The sequence below is a fragment of the Ambystoma mexicanum genome, chromosome 6q, assembly GCF_040938575.1.
Source record: "Ambystoma mexicanum isolate Mex_15411 chromosome 6q, UKY_AmexF1_1, whole genome shotgun sequence".
In the NCBI taxonomy this organism is placed as follows: domain Eukaryota; kingdom Metazoa; phylum Chordata; class Amphibia; order Caudata; family Ambystomatidae; genus Ambystoma; species Ambystoma mexicanum.
In genome coordinates, this window is record NC_090937.1 from 1,175,928,852 (window position 1) to 1,175,947,802 (window position 18,951).

The 18,951-nt window shown below is 49.6% G+C and overlaps 1 protein-coding gene across 1 annotated transcript in view; it reads right to left on the reverse strand.

The window, feature by feature from the left end:
- Positions 1–18,951, reverse strand: part of WDR19 (WD repeat domain 19) — a 2,828,275-nt gene that overhangs the window by 1,012,147 nt on the left and 1,797,177 nt on the right. Inside the window, exons 22-23 of the mRNA XM_069631788.1 lie at positions 8,708–8,854; positions 8,514–8,596 (exon numbers count right to left, since the gene is read on the reverse strand). Coding sequence (XP_069487889.1) covers positions 8,514–8,596; positions 8,708–8,854 — 230 coding nt within the window. The remainder of the gene's footprint in view (positions 1–8,513; positions 8,597–8,707; positions 8,855–18,951) is intronic.

Consider the following 18,951-nt stretch of genomic DNA (forward strand, 5'->3'; position numbering starts at 1 on the left):
GCCGGTAGCTGTAGGAGCCATCGGTACCTGCACTGGTACTAGGACCTGAAAGGTCCCTCCAGCTCTTGCGCCTCCTGGGGGAGGAGTCGCCCTTGCGGGGTACGTGGTGCATTCAGGCACCCCCTCGGACCTCTGTCTGGTACTAGGGCGTAACCCCTCGGGTGTAGACCCGGTAATAGAGGCTTGTGGCCCTTCATCGCAGTCACCAGTAGGATCTAGGGACCCCTCTGCCCGGCGGACGGTAGCTGTAGTAGCTTCGGTACCTGCACTGGCACAAGAACCTAGAAGGTCCTTCTCGTTGTATGTGCGGATGAAAACAGTGCCCCTACCATGGGCATGGGCTTGTCCTGACAAATTTTTTCCAGTCCTTTGGAGGCAAACTTCCGAAGAGCTCCCTCCACCGGGCTATCTTCAGAGCGCATGGTGTAAGCGCGTCGCACGCGGTACAGGACTCCCAGCCGTGGTCGGGACCAAGGCAGCAGAGGCAGAGAGCGTGAGGGTCAGACGTAGGGGAGAGCCCCTCGCAGGCTGAACACCTGCTGGAGCCCGCTGACATCGACCTGTGCCGGGGAGGAGCGTGGTCGCCAGAAGACAGAGGTATCTGAATAAAGACAAGAAGACAAAAAGAAAACACTTCTCCGGGGAAGAGCGCGTGGAATTACAAGGTCGGAGGCCTAACCCAGGAACGCTGGTGAAAGCGGTCCGATCCCTCAACACGGAAAAGAGGGCTGAGGAGTGGTGCCGGTGGGGGGAGTCAGGGGAACCCATGCTCCCAGGGCCGCGCCCCCGCGTGCCTCTAAATTTAAAGGGGAAGAAGGTTTTTTCTGGTGAAAAAGGTTCCATCTCCCGTCCCTAGCGAGGGACACCCATACAGTTTGGAGGAAAGGGGACGGGACGTAAGAGTACCTCGATTTCTCTTAGCTTATGATTATACCCGAAAGCTGTGCGAAGCCATCCATAACCTCAAGCATGTATGAAGGTCAATCTCCAGATTCCGTACCTAAAGTAGCATGTCGTCCAGATACAGAGAGACCACATGTGTGCCACCTCTCACCGGTATTCCCACGTCCCCAAAATCTGCCTGGAGGAAAGCCACCAAGGGTTCCAGGGCCAGAATGAACAGCATGGGAGAATGATGACAGCCCTGCTTGGTTCCCCTGCACAGTTCCCACCTGTCTGAAATATGCTTCCCGGTTCTTACTCTGGCCATCGGCCTTCTGTATATCCATACCGTACCCATGGCGGAAATCGCAGACCAATCCCAAAGTGCTGCAAAGTAACATGGAGCCAATCCCATCGCACTGAGTCAAGAGCTTTTATCGCGTCAAGTGATGCCACCACGTAGTCTGACACTGCCCCTGTAGTCTTGTCTATCACATGGTGCAATCTGTGCAAATTACAGGACGTGCTTCAGGTGTATGCGGGCGCTAATCACGGTTTGCAGTCTATTCGCCAGAAGCGCAGTGAGTATCTTGCAGTCCTGGTTGATCATTGAGAGTGGTCTGTATGAGCCACATTCAAGCGGTGGATTACCAGGTTTGATTATCAGCATTATTATCGATTCCCTCAAACTGGCAGGCAGCTGATCCGTCTCAAGGCCTACTCCATCATCAGCAAGAGTATGGGCACAAGCTCACCAGCGTATTCCTTGTAAAATTTTGCCGGGGGGCCGTCCACCCCAGGCGTTTTACTGGAAGGCAGCGACAATATGGTTGCCTTCTGTTCGTCTTCAGTGAGTGGGGCGTCGAGCATTGCGACCTGCTCCTGATCTAAGCGGGGCAGCGTGATCTGCGATAGGGCATCCTCTATGTCCCCTGCACTACCCTCTGTGTTTGTGCCATATAACTGTTGTTAGAATCTACTAAAAACGGAGTTGATCTCACTTTAGGCCCGCCATTGCTCCCCGCACTAATCCTTAAAGGAGCTGATTAATTCCCTCTTCTCCTCGGCTCGGCACAGCCAGAACGGTACTCTCCTGGGGTTTGTCCCCACTTTCATGTAGTCTCTCAATGTATTTGGTGTAGTCATATTTACCCAACCATTTCCAGTCTGCCATGCATGCCTGTCTTAGCATGATAACCTTAATCTCATTTCCTACAGATTTCTACCCCTCATTCGCCCATTTCCTCTATCTCTGACTCCTTCCTGGAAATGCTATGCATCAGGTCCCTCCGTATTCCACCCATTTTACAGATCGCACCACCTCTCATCACTACTTTAAAGGAATCCCACAGGGTCCACACACTGTCCACGCTACCGGAGTTAAGGGCAAAAAACTCCTCGATTGCATCTCCCATATGGCCCCTGAACGGCTCATCAAGCAGTGCCTCCGCTCTCAACCTCGATGTCGGGATTGGGCGTCTGCCTACCGCTCTCTGCCATGCTCCTGCCAAAAGTGCACGGTCCAAGAAGACCCTGGCTTTATATTCACCAGCGACAAATTTGCCAAAGGATTCAGTGCCCATCAGCATATAGTCGATGCGCGTATGCACTCCATGTGAATTGGAATGATAAAAATAATCCATCCTGCCCCCATGCAACCGCCTCCAAATGTCTACCAGCCCCAAATCCTGCAGTACTTAATGTCTTCACCAGGGGTGCTGGCTTCGTATGTCTGTTATCCGACCTATGCAGCCCAGGGTCCTAGGTTCAATTGAATTCTCGCCCCATATCCACAAGGCTTCCCGATATGGTGCCAGTCTAGGGTACAGGGACCTGAAAAATTAGGTGACCTCATGGTTGGGGGCATACAGATCACACGTTGTTCTAAAAACCCATGCACAATGACCATCCTGCCCTCATTATGGCACCTGAATTCAAGCAACTTAATAGGCACACCTAATGGGTGCCTCTAGCATACGCTGAATAGGCTGATCCTTATGCATGTCCCCCCACTTTTTGATAAGCGTGGCCTGCCTATCCGCTATGAGATGTGTCTCCTGCAGAAGGGCTATGCGTGCTCCTTTACCCTCTCAGGTATGCGTGCACCATGTCCTGCTTGATGAAAATATTGAGCCCCCTTATGTTCCAGATCATCATCTTGATGCTACTCATCCTGGCCCTGCTGTTCCCACCTGCCTTGGCATCCCACTCGAAGAGCATCCCTCACAACCCCACCATTTTTCAAACTTCCTGATACCCTGTTATATGTCCTCTTGAGACAGATTACGCTAGCACCTCTGCCGCCACTCAGTTCGTTGCGTCAGGCCACCCCGGGAGCGGGGCAAGCCCCATCCAGGCTTGCGCACCATCCGTGTGATCAAAGAAATGTGAAGTTCTGTAATGAAGGACCTTAAGCCTGGCAAGGTAAATCAGCATGGACTTCAGTCCTGCTCTCTGAAGTCACTCTTTCATGGGATTGCACGCTGCCCTCTGCTTCTGCACTTTCAGCATATAGTCTGGGTATACAGAGATCTTAGCCGACCCTCTCTCCCCCTTGTGAGGAGAACGCCAGGATTGTTTCCCTGTCCCTATAGTTTAAAATTGTTGCTATTAGTGGCCTCGGGGGTGCTCCAGGCGGGGGTCTCTTGGTTAAGGACTGGTGGGCGCTTTCCATCATAAATCATTGTGATAGAGTGCCTGGCCCCACATGCTGCAGCAACATGTTTCCACATGTGATGTGGGGTCACTCCCCTCTGTCCCCTCGGGTAGGCCCAGGAGTCGTATGTTATTTCGTCGCGCTCTTCCTTTCGGCATCCTCAGCTGAGTTATCCACGCTGCAACCTTCATTTTCAGTTCCTGCACCTCTGACAGGGCACCTGTAACATGCTGCTTATTTTCATCCGTTTGTGTCTCCACAGATCGCACGTCAGCGAGCGCCCGGACATCCTGCCTTAAAAAGTCCTACACCAATTAGGACCCCGAGAATCTTACTCTCCAATGTGGTTTGGAGTACTGCAATGGCGTTTAGTATTCGATTTTCCAACACCTGCTTACCTGGAGGCGAGATCATCCGCGTGGCGCAGCCCTCCTCCTGGGGCGCACTGCCCCTCTCTCCCTTGCGTGCAAAGGCGTCCATCCTGGTCTGCCTGGTTTTCCCTTTGTGCTGCTTGGCCGGCATGTAAACAGGAGTATGTCCGTGTGGTGCAGTAGCAAATAGCAACTGCTCTCTCAGTCTCAAGCTCTCTGTGTGGTCTGCCAGACTCCCAGTGCAGAGCCTAGCCAGCTGGGTTTATCTGTAACTTACAGGGGTCCCGCCAGATGATGCATTACTTCGTGCGTGAGCTGCCTCTTCCGCTGCGGCCTACAATGCCAGCAGCTCCTCCCAAGCAGGGCATCCCGGGGGGGAGAGAGGGGTGCGGATGTGCACAATTCCTGTAGCGATCGTGCACGCCAGCGCATGCCGCCAAGCCTTTCAGTACAGCCAACGGGCGTCACTACACTAGTGTTAGGCAGAATCCTGTGCAGTGGCCTTAGGGACCACTTCACACAATTAAGACTACAGGTGGCAATACAAGTTTTACCTGTGGTTCAAGTCTGGACTACTATGTCAGAGTGGTAGCAGTGGCGGAGCAGCCAGGCTTATCTCAAGAGTATATGAGCAGCAGCAGAGATTGCACAAAGTGACCACAATTACTGTGACTCAAGCAAACACTGACCCAAGGTTTCAGGTAGAAAAATATAAGTACATTTATTTTTAAACCATTCGTTATAAACACAACACTTCTATCAAACTTAAACAAAAACCACACGTTAAATATATTACAACTAGCCAATTCACTTTGTACAGTATGTCTCAAGGTAAGTACCCTTTGTTTGAATGAACCGGTGTTACGAACAAAACACGTTACCGCAAATACGACTGCAATCACTTTTTGACAGTTCGGTCTACTAACTAAACGCGTATCCGTGACATGAAATGCTACCGAGGCAAAAACACACTTAGCACCTGAGATACCCAGAGGGAGGTGGAGGCAAAAATCACAGGCAATATTTTGGTTAGGCACACAGAATCGAGAAACACTCATAGACAAGAGTTCAAAAGTCAAAGGGCCGGAGCCAGGGTCAAGTGACACCAGGGGCCTGTTGCCGAAGATCACACAGTCAGATAGTTCACGATTCAACGTAGCCAAGAGTACTTCGATATTGTCAATGTTTGGAAGCAAAAGTTATAAGAAGGAGGGAAGACCAGGGCAAGCCTTGGAAATGAGGAAAAGGGGTTCACCCAGTTTCCTCAAGCAGAACACAGTACCTTATTCCAATGATGCAGCTGGTTCCCTGGCAGTTGTTCCTGTTGGTTTCCCGCAGACCCACGATTCCTGGAGCTTCGTTGTGAAGGAGGACGTCTGAAGGGGGTCTGCACCACACAGGGATGAAGCCGGCAGCAGCGACAACAAATAAAAGGTGCGCTCCTTAAAAACAGGAGAGGCTCTTCAAATGGCTATCCGGACCACTACAGCTGTGTGCAGCGATTTCAACCAAGGAAGAAGATCCTCTGGCTGTGGAAGATGAGCTGGTTAATCCCACCAGGCTCAAGAGAAGAAGACTCCGGACTGGATCTCCTCTTAGTCTTTGAAGGGAAGATAGCTCAGGACTGCAGCAGGGCTTCACCGGGACGGGGTAGTTGCAGCAGCCGTCGTTCTCTCTGCTTCTCTTCGGTTCCTTGAGTTCCAGTGGCGACTCTCTGACTTCTAGCCCAAGAGACCTGCCTTTTATGTGAAAAACCCCATTCACACAGCCTGGCTGTCAATCACCCAGCAGGGGGGTTGTCCAACCTGGACAACCACCCTGGCCAATCATGACAAAGTGCGCCTTGGGTTTCCTAGGATACCCTGTGCAGGGGGTGACTACACCCCTCCCTCACATTCAGCCCACCTAGACACCCAGGCGCCTTGAGGAGGGCTTCTAGGTAAAAGCCTGCCAAAAGACAGTGAACAAAGAAGGCAAACCTAGTTTGCCGTGCAAAGTAAAACACAAGAAGGAGTTTAACAAAAAGAAATGGCTAATAAACCGGAGCCAAACGAAAAAGGATTTGGTCAAGCGGGTTTAAGGTTGAGGCTAACACAATAGCCTTCAATATTACCACGGTTATATAAGATAACCGCGGTAGAAATTTAAGGTAGATACCACTGCCACCAGCCATGTCTAAATGTTAAAAGAGCGAAACAATGCTCTAAGAGGTACAGATGAAAAGAGTTAAGAGTTAACCCTTCCAGTATTCCATGTAAGATGGGGTGTACTGGATCCGTGGTTAGTTTTGACTAAGTAAAGTTAATGGTAACTTTACCCTTTTCTGGGGGACAGTAGTCACCTCAGAAATGGAGTCGGTGGGAAGTCTAAACGACAACCCTGTGCCACTGCACAGAAGGTGCTGTGTGACACACACAAAGGAGGGGGCTACTGAAGTGGTGTACTCCAGAGCCCACAATCACAAAAACAGGTAAAAACACATAGCAAAATACAAGTAATAGTGGTGAAAAGCTCACACTCTTACCAAGTGGAAAAGAAACAACTCCAGAGATCCAGCAAAGCTGCTGAGGGACTCACTAGGTAAGGGAAATCAGCCATGAAATGAGAATTCTCCCTAACAACTAGCCTTCATCCAGGGGGGCTTTTGCAGAGGATAGATCAGGGTTGCCCATAGACCAACCATGTGCCCATATACATCCCGTAAAGCGAGTTGAAGAGAGCCTTCAATATGTCTGCTATAAGTCAATTTGCTATCTTTCACTTTGTCCTGCAGCTATACAACCCAAGTCCACGACAAGTAGCTCAGGCCTTTTGTTTCAGCACCAGAAGCAAGAAAAATGCATTTAGTTTGTTGCACATCTGATGCAGTCTGGTGCCGGGTCCATGTTCAGGGCCAAACACTGCTTTTACATCTCCCTCGATCAGAGCCTAGGCCAGTCCTCCAAGCCCACATGGGGTGGCTGTGCACGCTCCACTGGAATACAGGGAAGGCTCAATGCTGGCAGAAGCCTGCGTCCACGGCTGTGCAGGTCCACTCTCACTCCAAGGCAGCTAAGCCCAGGTACGCTCGCAGCAAGCACCCACCTGCGGCCTCTTGAGCGGTCAACAACCTGCTCCACGCTGCTGCTGTTGGGGAAGGGCAGTACTGCCTCCTCTCCCCGCGCCCACCGTAAACCCAGCAGCTATCCACTGCTAGCCTTGAAAGACAGCCGAACTAGCATTCCCCGTCTTCACAGACCCCCAACGAGGCAGTCTCGCCTCCGATGTGTCTCACAGAGACATTATACACCCATAAGTGCAGGCTCCCCCTGCGCCCCAGTCTCAAGGCACTCCAAGCCAAAGCCTCCCCGGCAATCCAGTGCCCCAGAGACACCGGCCGGCGACCCACACTACCACTGGTCCTTGTGAGGCCGCACGTCTCCAGATCGGCCCTGTTGCTGGCATAGCTATTTCAGGTCCGGTGAGGCTGCACGTCTCCGTATCGACCCTAGGGTGGCCAACTCTTTGATAGTCTTTCGCGGGACACTTGCCCACAAGGCGGTGATGACGTCACAACGTCATTCACGTTTGACTCGCCCCTTTTTAAATGTACATGTTTTTAATGGTTCTCAACACCTGTCTTAATTGAAATGCAAATGGTTTGTCCTTGGGTGGTGATGGTCACGTTTTTTTAACTGTAAACATGACCATCACGACCCCAGGAACAAAGCATTAGCATTTCAATTAAGCCAGGTGTTAGTGCGTTACAGATCGACCTGCAGGCTCAAAAGGAGCCAGGGCTGCAGAGCTGCACAGAAAAAGAAAGCAGCAGGCGGCAGCGCCGTGCTGTGTCCATGTCCACTTCAGTTTGCAGAGTGGCTGTGCTGGAGGTAGGTTGTCCTGACGAAAGTCAGGACAACCTGCGTCCCGCACAGCCACTCTGCAAACGGCGGGACGGAGTCCCTAATTGCGGGACAATCCCACGAATTTCGGGACAGTTGGCCACCCTAATCGACCCCGTTATTGGCACCGGATCCAACGGTACTCCCAGCCACCGCTGTATCCCTAGATGGTCGCCGCCATTTTCCCTCCAGGTCTTCCACTACATGTAGCTTCCCATCTGCAATTCTCCTAGCACCCCCATGACAAGCGCTGCCTCAGGAGCCTTCCGCACTCGTCAGGCCACGTCCCTGGTTGCATTCAGCGCCGTTTCATGGATTTCTAATGTACAGGGCATATCATTGCCTTGGATCCAGCAGGAGCTCACTGCAAAGGCTTCCTTACAGCATGGCTGCTGGCCACGACCCCCACCACTGACAAGTTTAGCAGTGAGATTGTGTGTGGTGATTGAAAGGGAGGACTGCTTTCTTTCTTTTTTAGTCCCACAAATCCCACAACAGTACATTCAGGAATCGTCTTGCCAAACTCTTTAAGACTACCCGCATATGTATGAAAGTTCAGCTTAACTTTCACTTACTGGGAAAGAATAATACAAACCAAAACATTGCCAAAGCACAGACAGAGCACTGATTTAAGAGGTTTGAACCAGCACATAATCTAGAAGAGCGTTTTTTTAGTACTTCCTACAAACACAAAACCTGCTTATCCAAGACATAGCAACTTACCAATTTTTACAGCGGATATATACAGACGCTGCCTTGTCATAATATTGGCCCTTCTCATATAACTGAGCTGCCTCTGAAAATTGCTGCAAGAAAGAATTATGTAATTATTGTTTTGTAATTGTTTGGTTTCTTTCTTAAAATATTCATTTGCTCTTGCAGTCACACATTTTGTCAATAAAAAACTGCAGGCAAACCTTCATGCTCTCCAAAATGGCTCCACAGTCTTTTTTCAGTAGTCTGCTAGGGTGCTTGATGGCCTGGTTCACACCTCTCCGGATATCTCCCATGCGTATGGACATACGAGCCACACCAGCTAAACAAGCTTCATCATGTTCCTGAAACTATTTTGAGGAATTACAGAATTTTAGACAAACTAATCTCAATCCATACAAATATATTTAGCCAAGCAGAGCAGAAAATATGTTAATACAATATTTGTATAGACCTTCATATGCCAGCCGATCCAGACAGGGCAATATTTTATGACACTAGCAATAAGCTTAAGCAAGTGATTTGCCCGTTGTAATAAAAACAATATTTACAGCAGCCTAAAATCGACTTCAGTTGTCTTTTTTTTTTTATTAAAAACTTTTTTTATTGAGTTTTCAAAGAAAATAGGTACATAACTTCCAGAGCATTCCCCATCTCCCCCCCACACCTCCAGTGTTAAGTGCCAGCCACCTCCACCCCTCATCCATTCATCTCCAGCCATTTCCCCCATATTTGCTTGTGTTTGCGGGGGCACCCTCTGTCTCTATACACCTGTTGCTCCATGTCACTACAATAGTCTATTCCCTCCCGCCAGGTTGGAAACCTCAGGACTATACCACTTCCCCAGTTCCCGGTAATGTCCCTCTTGGCCACCATCAATGCAGTCCTTATCAAATATAGCTCCTTGCTGGTGAAGTTCGTCTCCCTCCATATGTGCAACACACAGAACCTTGGACAGTTTGGTAATCGCTTCCCCACCGATTCCTGTACCCTCCCCCACCACCGCCGTAGTCTGGGGCAAGTACATATAGTGTGGAGAAAAGTGCCCACCTCTCCCCGCGACTTAGGCAGTTGGGATCCTTCGCCCTCCCTACCTTGTGAAGCCTGGCCCTGGTGAAGTATACCCTGTGGGTGCAATAAAATTGAACCAACCTTAAATTTACTAGAAATCCCAGTCTCCCTTGTCGAACCAAACACCCCCACCCAGTCCTCTTCCTCAATTGCACCCAAATCGTTTTCTCAGTGTTCCTTCAGATAGCTCATGGGAATGGCGGCGAAATTGTTGATTGCCTGATATATTGTGGTGATCACTTTCCCCGGCAGATTACCATCTAACAGGTTAGCCTCCAGCGGGGATCGCTCAGGGAGGTCCCACTCCCCCCTGCCCTCTTGACTCAAAGCATGGTGTAGCAGTGTGTAAGTTATTTATTTTCAATGATGAGTTCCATTTGTTGCACTCCGGCTGCAGCCCACCTGGGTATATAGCCTAATTTTCTCACTTAAGGGAAGTCTTTGTTCCCCTCAAATGTATGCCTCTCTGGTCACCCCTCCCCCATCCTATCACCTGTAGGACTGCAGTCAATGCCTCCATCATGCGGATGCCCTGCAGCGGCAATAAAGCCCTCCGTGGGTGCCCATTAAGCAGAAGAGTCAGTGGGAAGTTGCCCATAGTATGTTTCTCCACCTGGATATGTGAAGCCCCCGCCCCCCCAGTCGTCATATACTCATTTGTTCACTGCCACCAGCTGTGAAGCCCAATAGTATTTCCTGACATCCGGTAGCCCCATCGCTCCCTCCCAGACCTGACCTGACAAGGGTGGTCAGTGCCACTCTTGGCTTTTTGTTGCCCCATATTGCCTCTCTCTGTATCCCCTCAATGGTTCAGAACATCTCGCCCGGGATCTTCACAGGTGTATTCTAGAGGACGGATAAAATCATCAGGAAAGTCAGCATCTTGAATAAATCTGCTCGCCCCATCATCGATACTGGGAGGGTGTTCCAATGCAGGGCATCTGTCTTGGCTCTAGCCAGTACTGGGTGTGATTGTTCTGGAGGAAGGTGCGTTCAGCCGGGCCTATGCAGATCCCCAGGGATTTGATCGTCCCCTGAGCCACTGCCAGTGGACAGTCATGTGGTACTGACTCCTGCACGCCACTCACCGGGAGCAATTCTGATTTATCCCAAGTGCCCAAACTCCTGTATTAGTTACATTACCGCAGGGCCCGATAACCTGCGTTCCCCCAAATAGACGAGAATATCATCGATGTAGAGGGAAATCCAGTCGTCCCTCTGTGCTTTCTCTCTTCCTCTCACCTGCTGATGCACCTGACTGCTCCGTGCACTGATCACTCTCTGAACTCGGGCCCAGGCTCCTACATGTCCAGTTGCCCTTGCACTGCCTCCGGGCTCCCGAGCACTTAAGGGTCTGTACCTGCAATCCTACAGTCCCTTCTCTCTGCGCTTATGAGCCACCCGCTGGCTGCACTTGTGAGTTAACTGCACTTCCCCCTTCCTATCACCCCTGGCACTTCTCCCCTTCCGTCATCCTCACACTTGCGGGATCTGAATGACGCAAGGCCTAGTAAGATTGTTATTTTGTCCTCCCTTGTTTCCCCCTCCTTGTCTTGTCATGCCTAGAAACACTTATTTACAGGCGCGTTATAAATGCCACATCATATCATATCATATCTGCCGACGAACTGAATCCCCTACCTCCAGGGTCTGGTCGGATATTGGCCGCCAGGGGTTCCACTGCAATAAGGAACAGTAAGGGGGAAGTTGAACCCCGCCTAGTGCCTCGCTGTAGTGGGAATTCCCAGGACATCACCCCGTTCACCCTAGCTCTGGCCGTAGGCCCTGTGTACAACATTTTCACCCAGCTCCGGAAATTAGGGCTGAAGCCCATCTTCTATAGTACTGCCCACAGGAAAACCCATCAGACTGAGTCAAAGGCTTTTTCTGAATCTAAAGCCATCAAGGCGTGTAGCCCCTCCAGCCTATTCCTCATACCTATGCGTTCTGCGCTCTGCAGAGGTTCCTACTTGTTAGGCAGAATTATATGAAGTACCTTTTGGGAACACCACACACAATTAAGACTACAAGTGACAGTACACATTCACCTTTGGTACAAGCCTGTACTACACAGTTAAAGTGGTAGCAGTGGCTGAGCAGCCAGACCTATCTCAAGAGTAAGTGAGCAGTATCAAATAGTTACACAAAGGACAGCAATTAGTATGATTCAAACAAACACTGACTCAAGGTTTTCAAGTAAAAGAATATACATTTATTTTACTTTTCAGTTGTATAACATTTCACTATTCTTAGCAGTTTTTTTCAAAATCACACTTTTAATACACCACACAACTCCCAATAAGTTCCAGACAAGTTAAGCTCACAAAATACATTGGGAGAAAAATGGCACTCCAGCAATTTAAAAGGGAGGGAAAGACAAAGTTAATAAAAATTGAACCACACCAATAGGTAAGTACTCAGGGCAATTGAGCAAAAGGAACTACAATGATAGAATCAGGTAGAAAAGGCTTAGGGCCAAAGTCACTAGGTCAAAAGTCTTTTGCTCAAGATCACACGGATCAGGTTAGTTCGCGGTAAAGTTCGTGCCACGTATTCCGGATGAGGTTGGTTGGCAGAAAAGTTTGTTCAAAGAGCAGAGAAGGACAAGCCCTCGGATTGGAGAAAGATTTCAAACACTTTCACCATGGTTGAACGAAACGAACAACTGGATTTGCACTGTACCTTAGAGAAAGCTGTAGCTGAGGCGGACGTTCCTGGTAGTTCCTGCAGGTTCATGGTCCCTGAAGCGACTGTTGGGCTGACAAGAAGTAGGAAGACTGGAGGGTCCTGCCCTACCCAGGGAAGAAATCAGCAGCAGAGCAAAGCAATGAATAAAAGGGGCGCTCCTTAAAACCCAAGCAGGCTCCGACCTTCCTGGCTATCCGGCCCACTGTAGCTCTGTACAGCGAATTCGACCAGAGGAGGGGTCCTGGCTTGAAGTTTGGGCGAACTGGTTGGTCCCACCAGCTCAAGGGAAGAAGATTCCTGGAGAATCTTTACTGTTGTCAGATTCTGAAGATTCGGACCAGCAGCAGGGCTTCACCGGGCGGTTCAGTCGTTGTAGGGGTCCTCTTCTGTCAGCTCCTCATTGGTTCTTTCGTTCCAGTGGCGACTCTGCTCTTCCAGTCCGAGAGACCTGCTTTTACAGAGAAAAACACGAGAAAGACATTTACAAAAAGAAATGGCAAATAAACTCAGCCGGAACCGTAATAAAATATATATGGTCAAGCGCGTTTATGTTTGAGACTAATATAATAGCCTAAAACAATACCATGGTTATTTAAGATAACCGCGGTATAAAAAATAGGGTAGTTACCACTGCCACCAGCTAAGTCTTGATGTAAAGGGAGCGAAACAATGCTCCAAGAGACACAGACAAAATGGGATAAGATTTAACCCTTTCCAATACTCCATGTAAAATGGGGTGTACTGGGTCTGTGGTAAAGTGACTAAATAAAGTTAATGGCAACTTTATCTTTTCTGGGGGACAGTAGTCAGCTCCAGAAAATGGAGTCAGTGGGAAGTCTCAAAGATAACCCTGTGGCACTGCACTGAAGTAACTGTGTAACACATGAAAAATATGATGCCATGGAGTAGGTGAGGCTCCATTGCCCAAGATCACACAGAAAGTAGAAACACACACAGCAAAACACATGTAAGAGTGGGAAAAAGGCTCACACTCTTACCATGTGAAAAAAATAAACCCTAGAAATCCAGCAAAGCTGCTGAGGGACTCATTAGGTAAGGGAAATCAGCCAGTTATGAGAATGCTCCCCAGCACTCCTCATGGCCCTTCCTGGTAGGAAGCCACATTGGTCGCTATGGATTAATTTGCTAAGGACTCTCAAGAGACTATTGACCAGCACTTTAGCCAGAATTTGGGATTCTCTGTTAAGTAGGGAGATGGGCCTGTAGGCCCCACAGTTCTCTGGGGTTTTCCCTCTATTGTGGACTACCACTATAGTGGCCTGGCACAGTTCCTCTGGCAGCTGGCCCTCCTCTCAGCTACCCCCAGCATGGCACCCTCTGACTTTTTGACTTGCTGCCTTCCAAAATTCTACAGGGAAACCGTTTGGTCCTGGGGTCTTGCCTGTTTGCAACTATACGATAGCGAGCTGCATCTCCTCTGTTGGTTCCACCTCCAGGGCCGCCCTCTCTGTTTCCCCCATTGAGGGCAGGCTGATGGCCTCGAAGTAGGCCACTGTTTCCTCCTCCCCTTTCCCATCTCGTTCCCCGTACAGGGTCTGGTAAAACCTTGCAAAAGCCTCTGCTATGTCCGCCGCTAGCATTAGAATGTTCCCTGCATTGTCCTACATTTCTCTGACCCATCTGTTCCCTTTGTCTTTCCTCTCCAAACAAGCTTGCATCATTCTGCATTTGTCCCCTATTTCAGACAGTCTGGCTTTCCTGTCCCATTAGGCCACCCTAGCTTCCTCCCTCGCCAGTGTACGGAGTCGAAGGGTGCTCCTGAGCATGACCCTCCTACTCTCCTCCGTGGGGTGTTCCCACATGGGCAGCCTCAGCCTTGGCCACCTTGTCCTCCCATTCCGCTATCTGGAGCCTCCTGAGCCACTTATGGTGCCCCACCACCGACCGAAGAGATCTCCCCCCACATCACCACCGTATAGGCCTCCCAGAGTATCAGGAGGCTATCCCCCGATCCCTTGTTGTATGTGTATTAGTCCTCAGATGCCTGAGCAATCTGCTCTGCAATTTCTGGATTGCATAAGTGATATGCATTTAGTCTACAACTCCCCTGGGGTCAGTTCCCTTGCCTACATTGTGACCATCAGCAGGGAATGGCCCGGGATGCCCCATGGCAGAAAGGTGGCCTTGAGAACCATTGGTGGCTGGTACCAAGAGGTAATCAATTCTCAAGAAAGAGTTAAGTGCATTCGAGTAGGAAGAAAACCCCCTTGTTGCCCGATGTAACTCCCGTCAAGCATCCCGTAGCCACAGTGTTTCTACGAAGGTGTGAAGCTCTGTGTGGGGTCTACCCAGTCCCGCGTGTGTGGTGACCTGTCCCACTCAGATGAGTTCCAGCGTGCGTTGGCATCAAGGATTGCACGCATTTATATGTGTCAGCCTGCAGGGAAGGCGGGAGGGCACGTACTCCGAGACTAAGCATACTGACTCCCCCTGCAGTGACCCTGTGACCATCCGGTACCTCCCGCCCTTGTCCCGCACCACCTTCTCTACCAACAAGGGGAGGAATGAACTCACCAGTACAGCTACCCTCTGGACCCAGCATGTTCCACCACTGCCGACTTGGAACGTCCCAGAAAAGCACAGTACAACCCCAGTAGGTGTTTCCTGCATGAACACTATGTCTGTTTGGTGTGCTGTATGTATGTTGGGGACCAGCGCACGCTTGATTTAGTCTAATAGCCCATTGACGTTCTATGATATTCAAGTCAGCTGAGGAGCCTCTCTACCGGCTCCCCCTGTTAAGTCCCCCATACGAGGCTAATCTGGGTGGTGACCCCCATGCCGCCCCCCCCATCGCAGCACTCATTTCTGTCTGCCTCTGGCTGTACCTTAACTCCCCAATCGACCCCCTGAACCAAACCCTTTTATAGCCCCTCCTACCCTACGCTTTCCCCAAACCTGAAGCATATGTCGTCCCCCTTAAACCAAACTGTTAACCAACCTTAACGTGCAAATTCCCCCTACATGCACGTCAAGGAGAGAGGCTGTGCAAAACCTGGGGCCCGCTCCGCTCTGGCACAATCCTATGCCTGCATTTTCTTCTGCCAGGGCAAATTTTCCTGTTTCATTACCACTTCGTTCCTCCGAGCATCTATGTTGGCCAGGACACTCCGGGCATTCTTATTCTGAGGGGGGATTTCTCCCCCCCTGCACCTTGGTCCTCCGGTGGGCCAACCTTCTCTGTCCAACCAGTCCCATGCCTCTGTCGGGTCTGTGAAGAACTGCGTCCCCTTAGGACCCACTATTCTCAGAGTGGCACGGAAAAGCATGGCATATTCTTAGTCCGCAAGGATGTAGCATCCTCTTCATTATGTTGAATTACTGTCTCGCCTTCTGAACGGACCTAGTAAAGTCAGGGAACACCTTTGCCTCGTTTACCTGGATGGGGCCGTTCTTCCGAGCCAACTGGAGACTGGTGTCCCGGTCCCTGTAGTTAAGGAGCCTGGCAATAATGTGTCTGGTTTGCATTCTGGGCGGGCCCCTGCTGCTAGGGATCCGGTCGGCCCATCTCCACTGAGAAGACGTGCAACAGCCCGTGCGGCTCCATCCAGCGCTTTAGCCAATTTTTCAGGTATAGTTGCATTGAGGGCCCTTCACTTCTCTCGGGAAGGCCCACTATCTGAATATTGTTTGGGGTGGGCCCGCCCCTCTGCCTCCTCCGCCCTCGACTCTAAGCTCGCTGTTCTATTCTTGAGCTCTGTTATATCCATTTGGACCGGGCCCATTGTGTCTTCCACTTCAGATAATCTTTCCTTGGCTTCGCCTTTTCTTACCGCCATGTGGCACATATATTGCTGCAGGAGAGTGACCTCTTCCCCGATACTGTCCATCTTCAGCTCCAGTTCACTTTCGACACTGGGTTTCCCCTTATGTTGTCCTGGGATGAGGGGGACGATTGGCCTTCCTCCTGCGTGATCACTTTGCCTTCCCCCTCATCCTTCACTGCCCCCATGGGGGTGACCTTATAGGCGGCCATTTTGGCCTGCAGGTTGGACTTCCTAGTCTTTTCTTTAGCTATGTCACCTGATGTTCACTGTCCACAAGTATTGTTCTGGCTATGTAGCTCTCAGGCTTCTGTAATTTCGCCCCTGCTCACCTGCAATGTCTGCTCTCTCCATCACCTGCTCCCACGCTAGCCTGTCTAACTTGTGGCTGTGGGCTCCTGGTTACGCTGTATGTGTGCTGGTCAGGTCCTCCCCTCTGGTGTGAACCTGCCAACTGCTCTCCGGGGGGACCTCCTTTCGCCACTGGGTGGGCCTGGTGCAGGCAGTGCCTATTTCGTATACGTTGCTTTCCCAGTTTGAGACCTCTCACCGATAGAATGCAGTACAGGTTGTTTATATTTTCTGGCCGGGGGCTGGATTCTGGACCAAACGGGTCACTGAGGGCTTGCAGTAGAATTAGGTGCAGATGCTTTGCCGTGGTTTTGGTCACCTGTTCTGTCTGTTATTCTGGATGCAGCTTGTGTTGTGGCCTGTAGTTGGGCGAAGGGTGCGCCAGATCATAAATCGGGGCAGCTTTCCTCGCTGTTTTGTTCTGTTGCCCCAGCGGGGGTGGGGGGCTTCTCTGGCCAGTTCCTTCCCTCCTCCCGTGCACTCCCAGCGTCTCTCTGCCCTCTGCCTTTATTAAGCCAGTTGATTTGTGATTGGGGGGGGGGGGCCTCCAGCACCTCCTGGAATTGCAGCAGCATGGGGTCTCCCCCATACCCCTGCTGCATGTGAGAGGTCGCTGGTCGGACCCGGCTGCCTCCCTCTACTACCGGTCTGCCCTTCGTGCTGCTCCCCACAGGTCTTTTCCGATGTCGGTTGGCGGGAACCCGCCGTTCCTTTCTGCCACACCCACCCGGATCTCCAGTGCACCCGGGCAGCCCCCGATCAGGTTGCAGAGCGAGGGGCCCGAGAACGTCCTCCAAGATCAGGCTTTACCCTCCTCTTCCCCCGAGGGTGCCGGTGCGAACCTCCCCCCTCTTTAATCGGTGGTAATGGCCGCCATTTCCTTGCCACGGGCGCTTTTCGTGCAGCAGTGATTACACCCCAGGGCTGCAGTTGCCACTCTCCTGCTGGCGATCGGATGTCATCCCTGAAGTTTCCGCGTTGCTCCCTGCTCCAAACTGCGGTGGTTTGCAGTCTGGGGGCTCGATATGGCCTTGCCAACGGCCTGTCAGGGCGGAGCTAGGCGATAAACCATGTATGTCATTCTGCTGCACAACAGCACTGCCCTTCAGTTGGCTTAGGGTGCACACATTTTCAAGAATCCATAAACACGGGTGCTAGTTAAATCCGAACCAGATTCTATGCTGAATCTTAGATTAACTGACTCACTAGTGCAGCCTATCAGCTCAAACCACTTAAACCTGTTGGAAACTCTTCGATTGTACCATTGGTCCCCATTGTTCCCAAACAACCAAGATACAGACTATATCAGGTGACAGATCTAGAGAGGATCTTGTGCAGAACCATACATTGCTTGATAGTACATGTTTCAAATGTTCATTAGCGTACTACCTCTTCATATTAGGGAGGCAAGACAAGTTTACTATAGTTGCCACATTTCTTCTGCGTCTAAGCTTAAAAAAATATTTTATAGTAAATAAGGAACATTTCATCTGCAATGCCCCTATTCAACTTTTATAATGGTACAATCACATCCAACCATCCTACCATCTCAGCCCCATGCTCACACCACCCCCCTTAGTTTGAAGTCCGTTGATATTTCCAGTTTAATACCTTGTAAGGTACCTAAAATCAGTAGCTTTCTTCTTTCCTTTAGGTAACAGCAGGGGTCCCCAACCTTTTGCAGACAAATAGAAGTTACTCGCTGTAGGGACTACATTCATACATATATAGTCCTTAGTTCACTTATCTTACCGGAACCTTTGGCAGCGAAAAATATCAGCTTCTCCTTTAAACTCAAAGGATTTAGTATAGCCCTGGCTTTTTTTTTTTTTTAATTAAAATTTTGTTTTTGATGCAAACACATCTTTACAAAATATCAATACAATACTTATACAATTCATTACTTTACAACATTATATAAAGGAACTTTCATAGTTACAAATGTTAAAAAAAAAAAACAAGTAAATATAATAGCTATCCTTGCAACATGTAGCTACAAAAAATGAAGGCTATACAGAAAGAATAATGAATTCGATTTCATTACAAGATTTACTAACATAGAAGTTATAGCATGTAAATTAGAATGAAAAGTAAATATATCGACTTATAAACTTTAAATCACATTAAACGAATTTAAAGCTGAATCAATAATTTTCACTAGACGAACAGTTGCAAGAATGATGGAATTACAAGATCCCCACATGCAGCGAGACCATATTAATTCTCTCCCAACTTGTGAATGTGTGTAGGTGAAAGCATAGAAGTTAGACATTCTAGCTGTTTCAAAGAAAGGACATATAAGAAATAGATGTTTTAAGGTTTCAGGGATATTCATATCTTTACAGAATCTGCACAAAGAATTTTCCATGCTCTTAGCATCTTTTACCCAATGTTGTGTGCGTACCTTAGTATGAAAAAGATCTAAACGAAAGCGCATATATTGCATTCGAATTTCCGCACTTGGGCATAGCAAAAGATAAGGTAGGCGTGGAACTTGATTGTGTCTAAAGGAAGCATATTCAGAGAATGAAGAATAAGATGCAATTTGATCA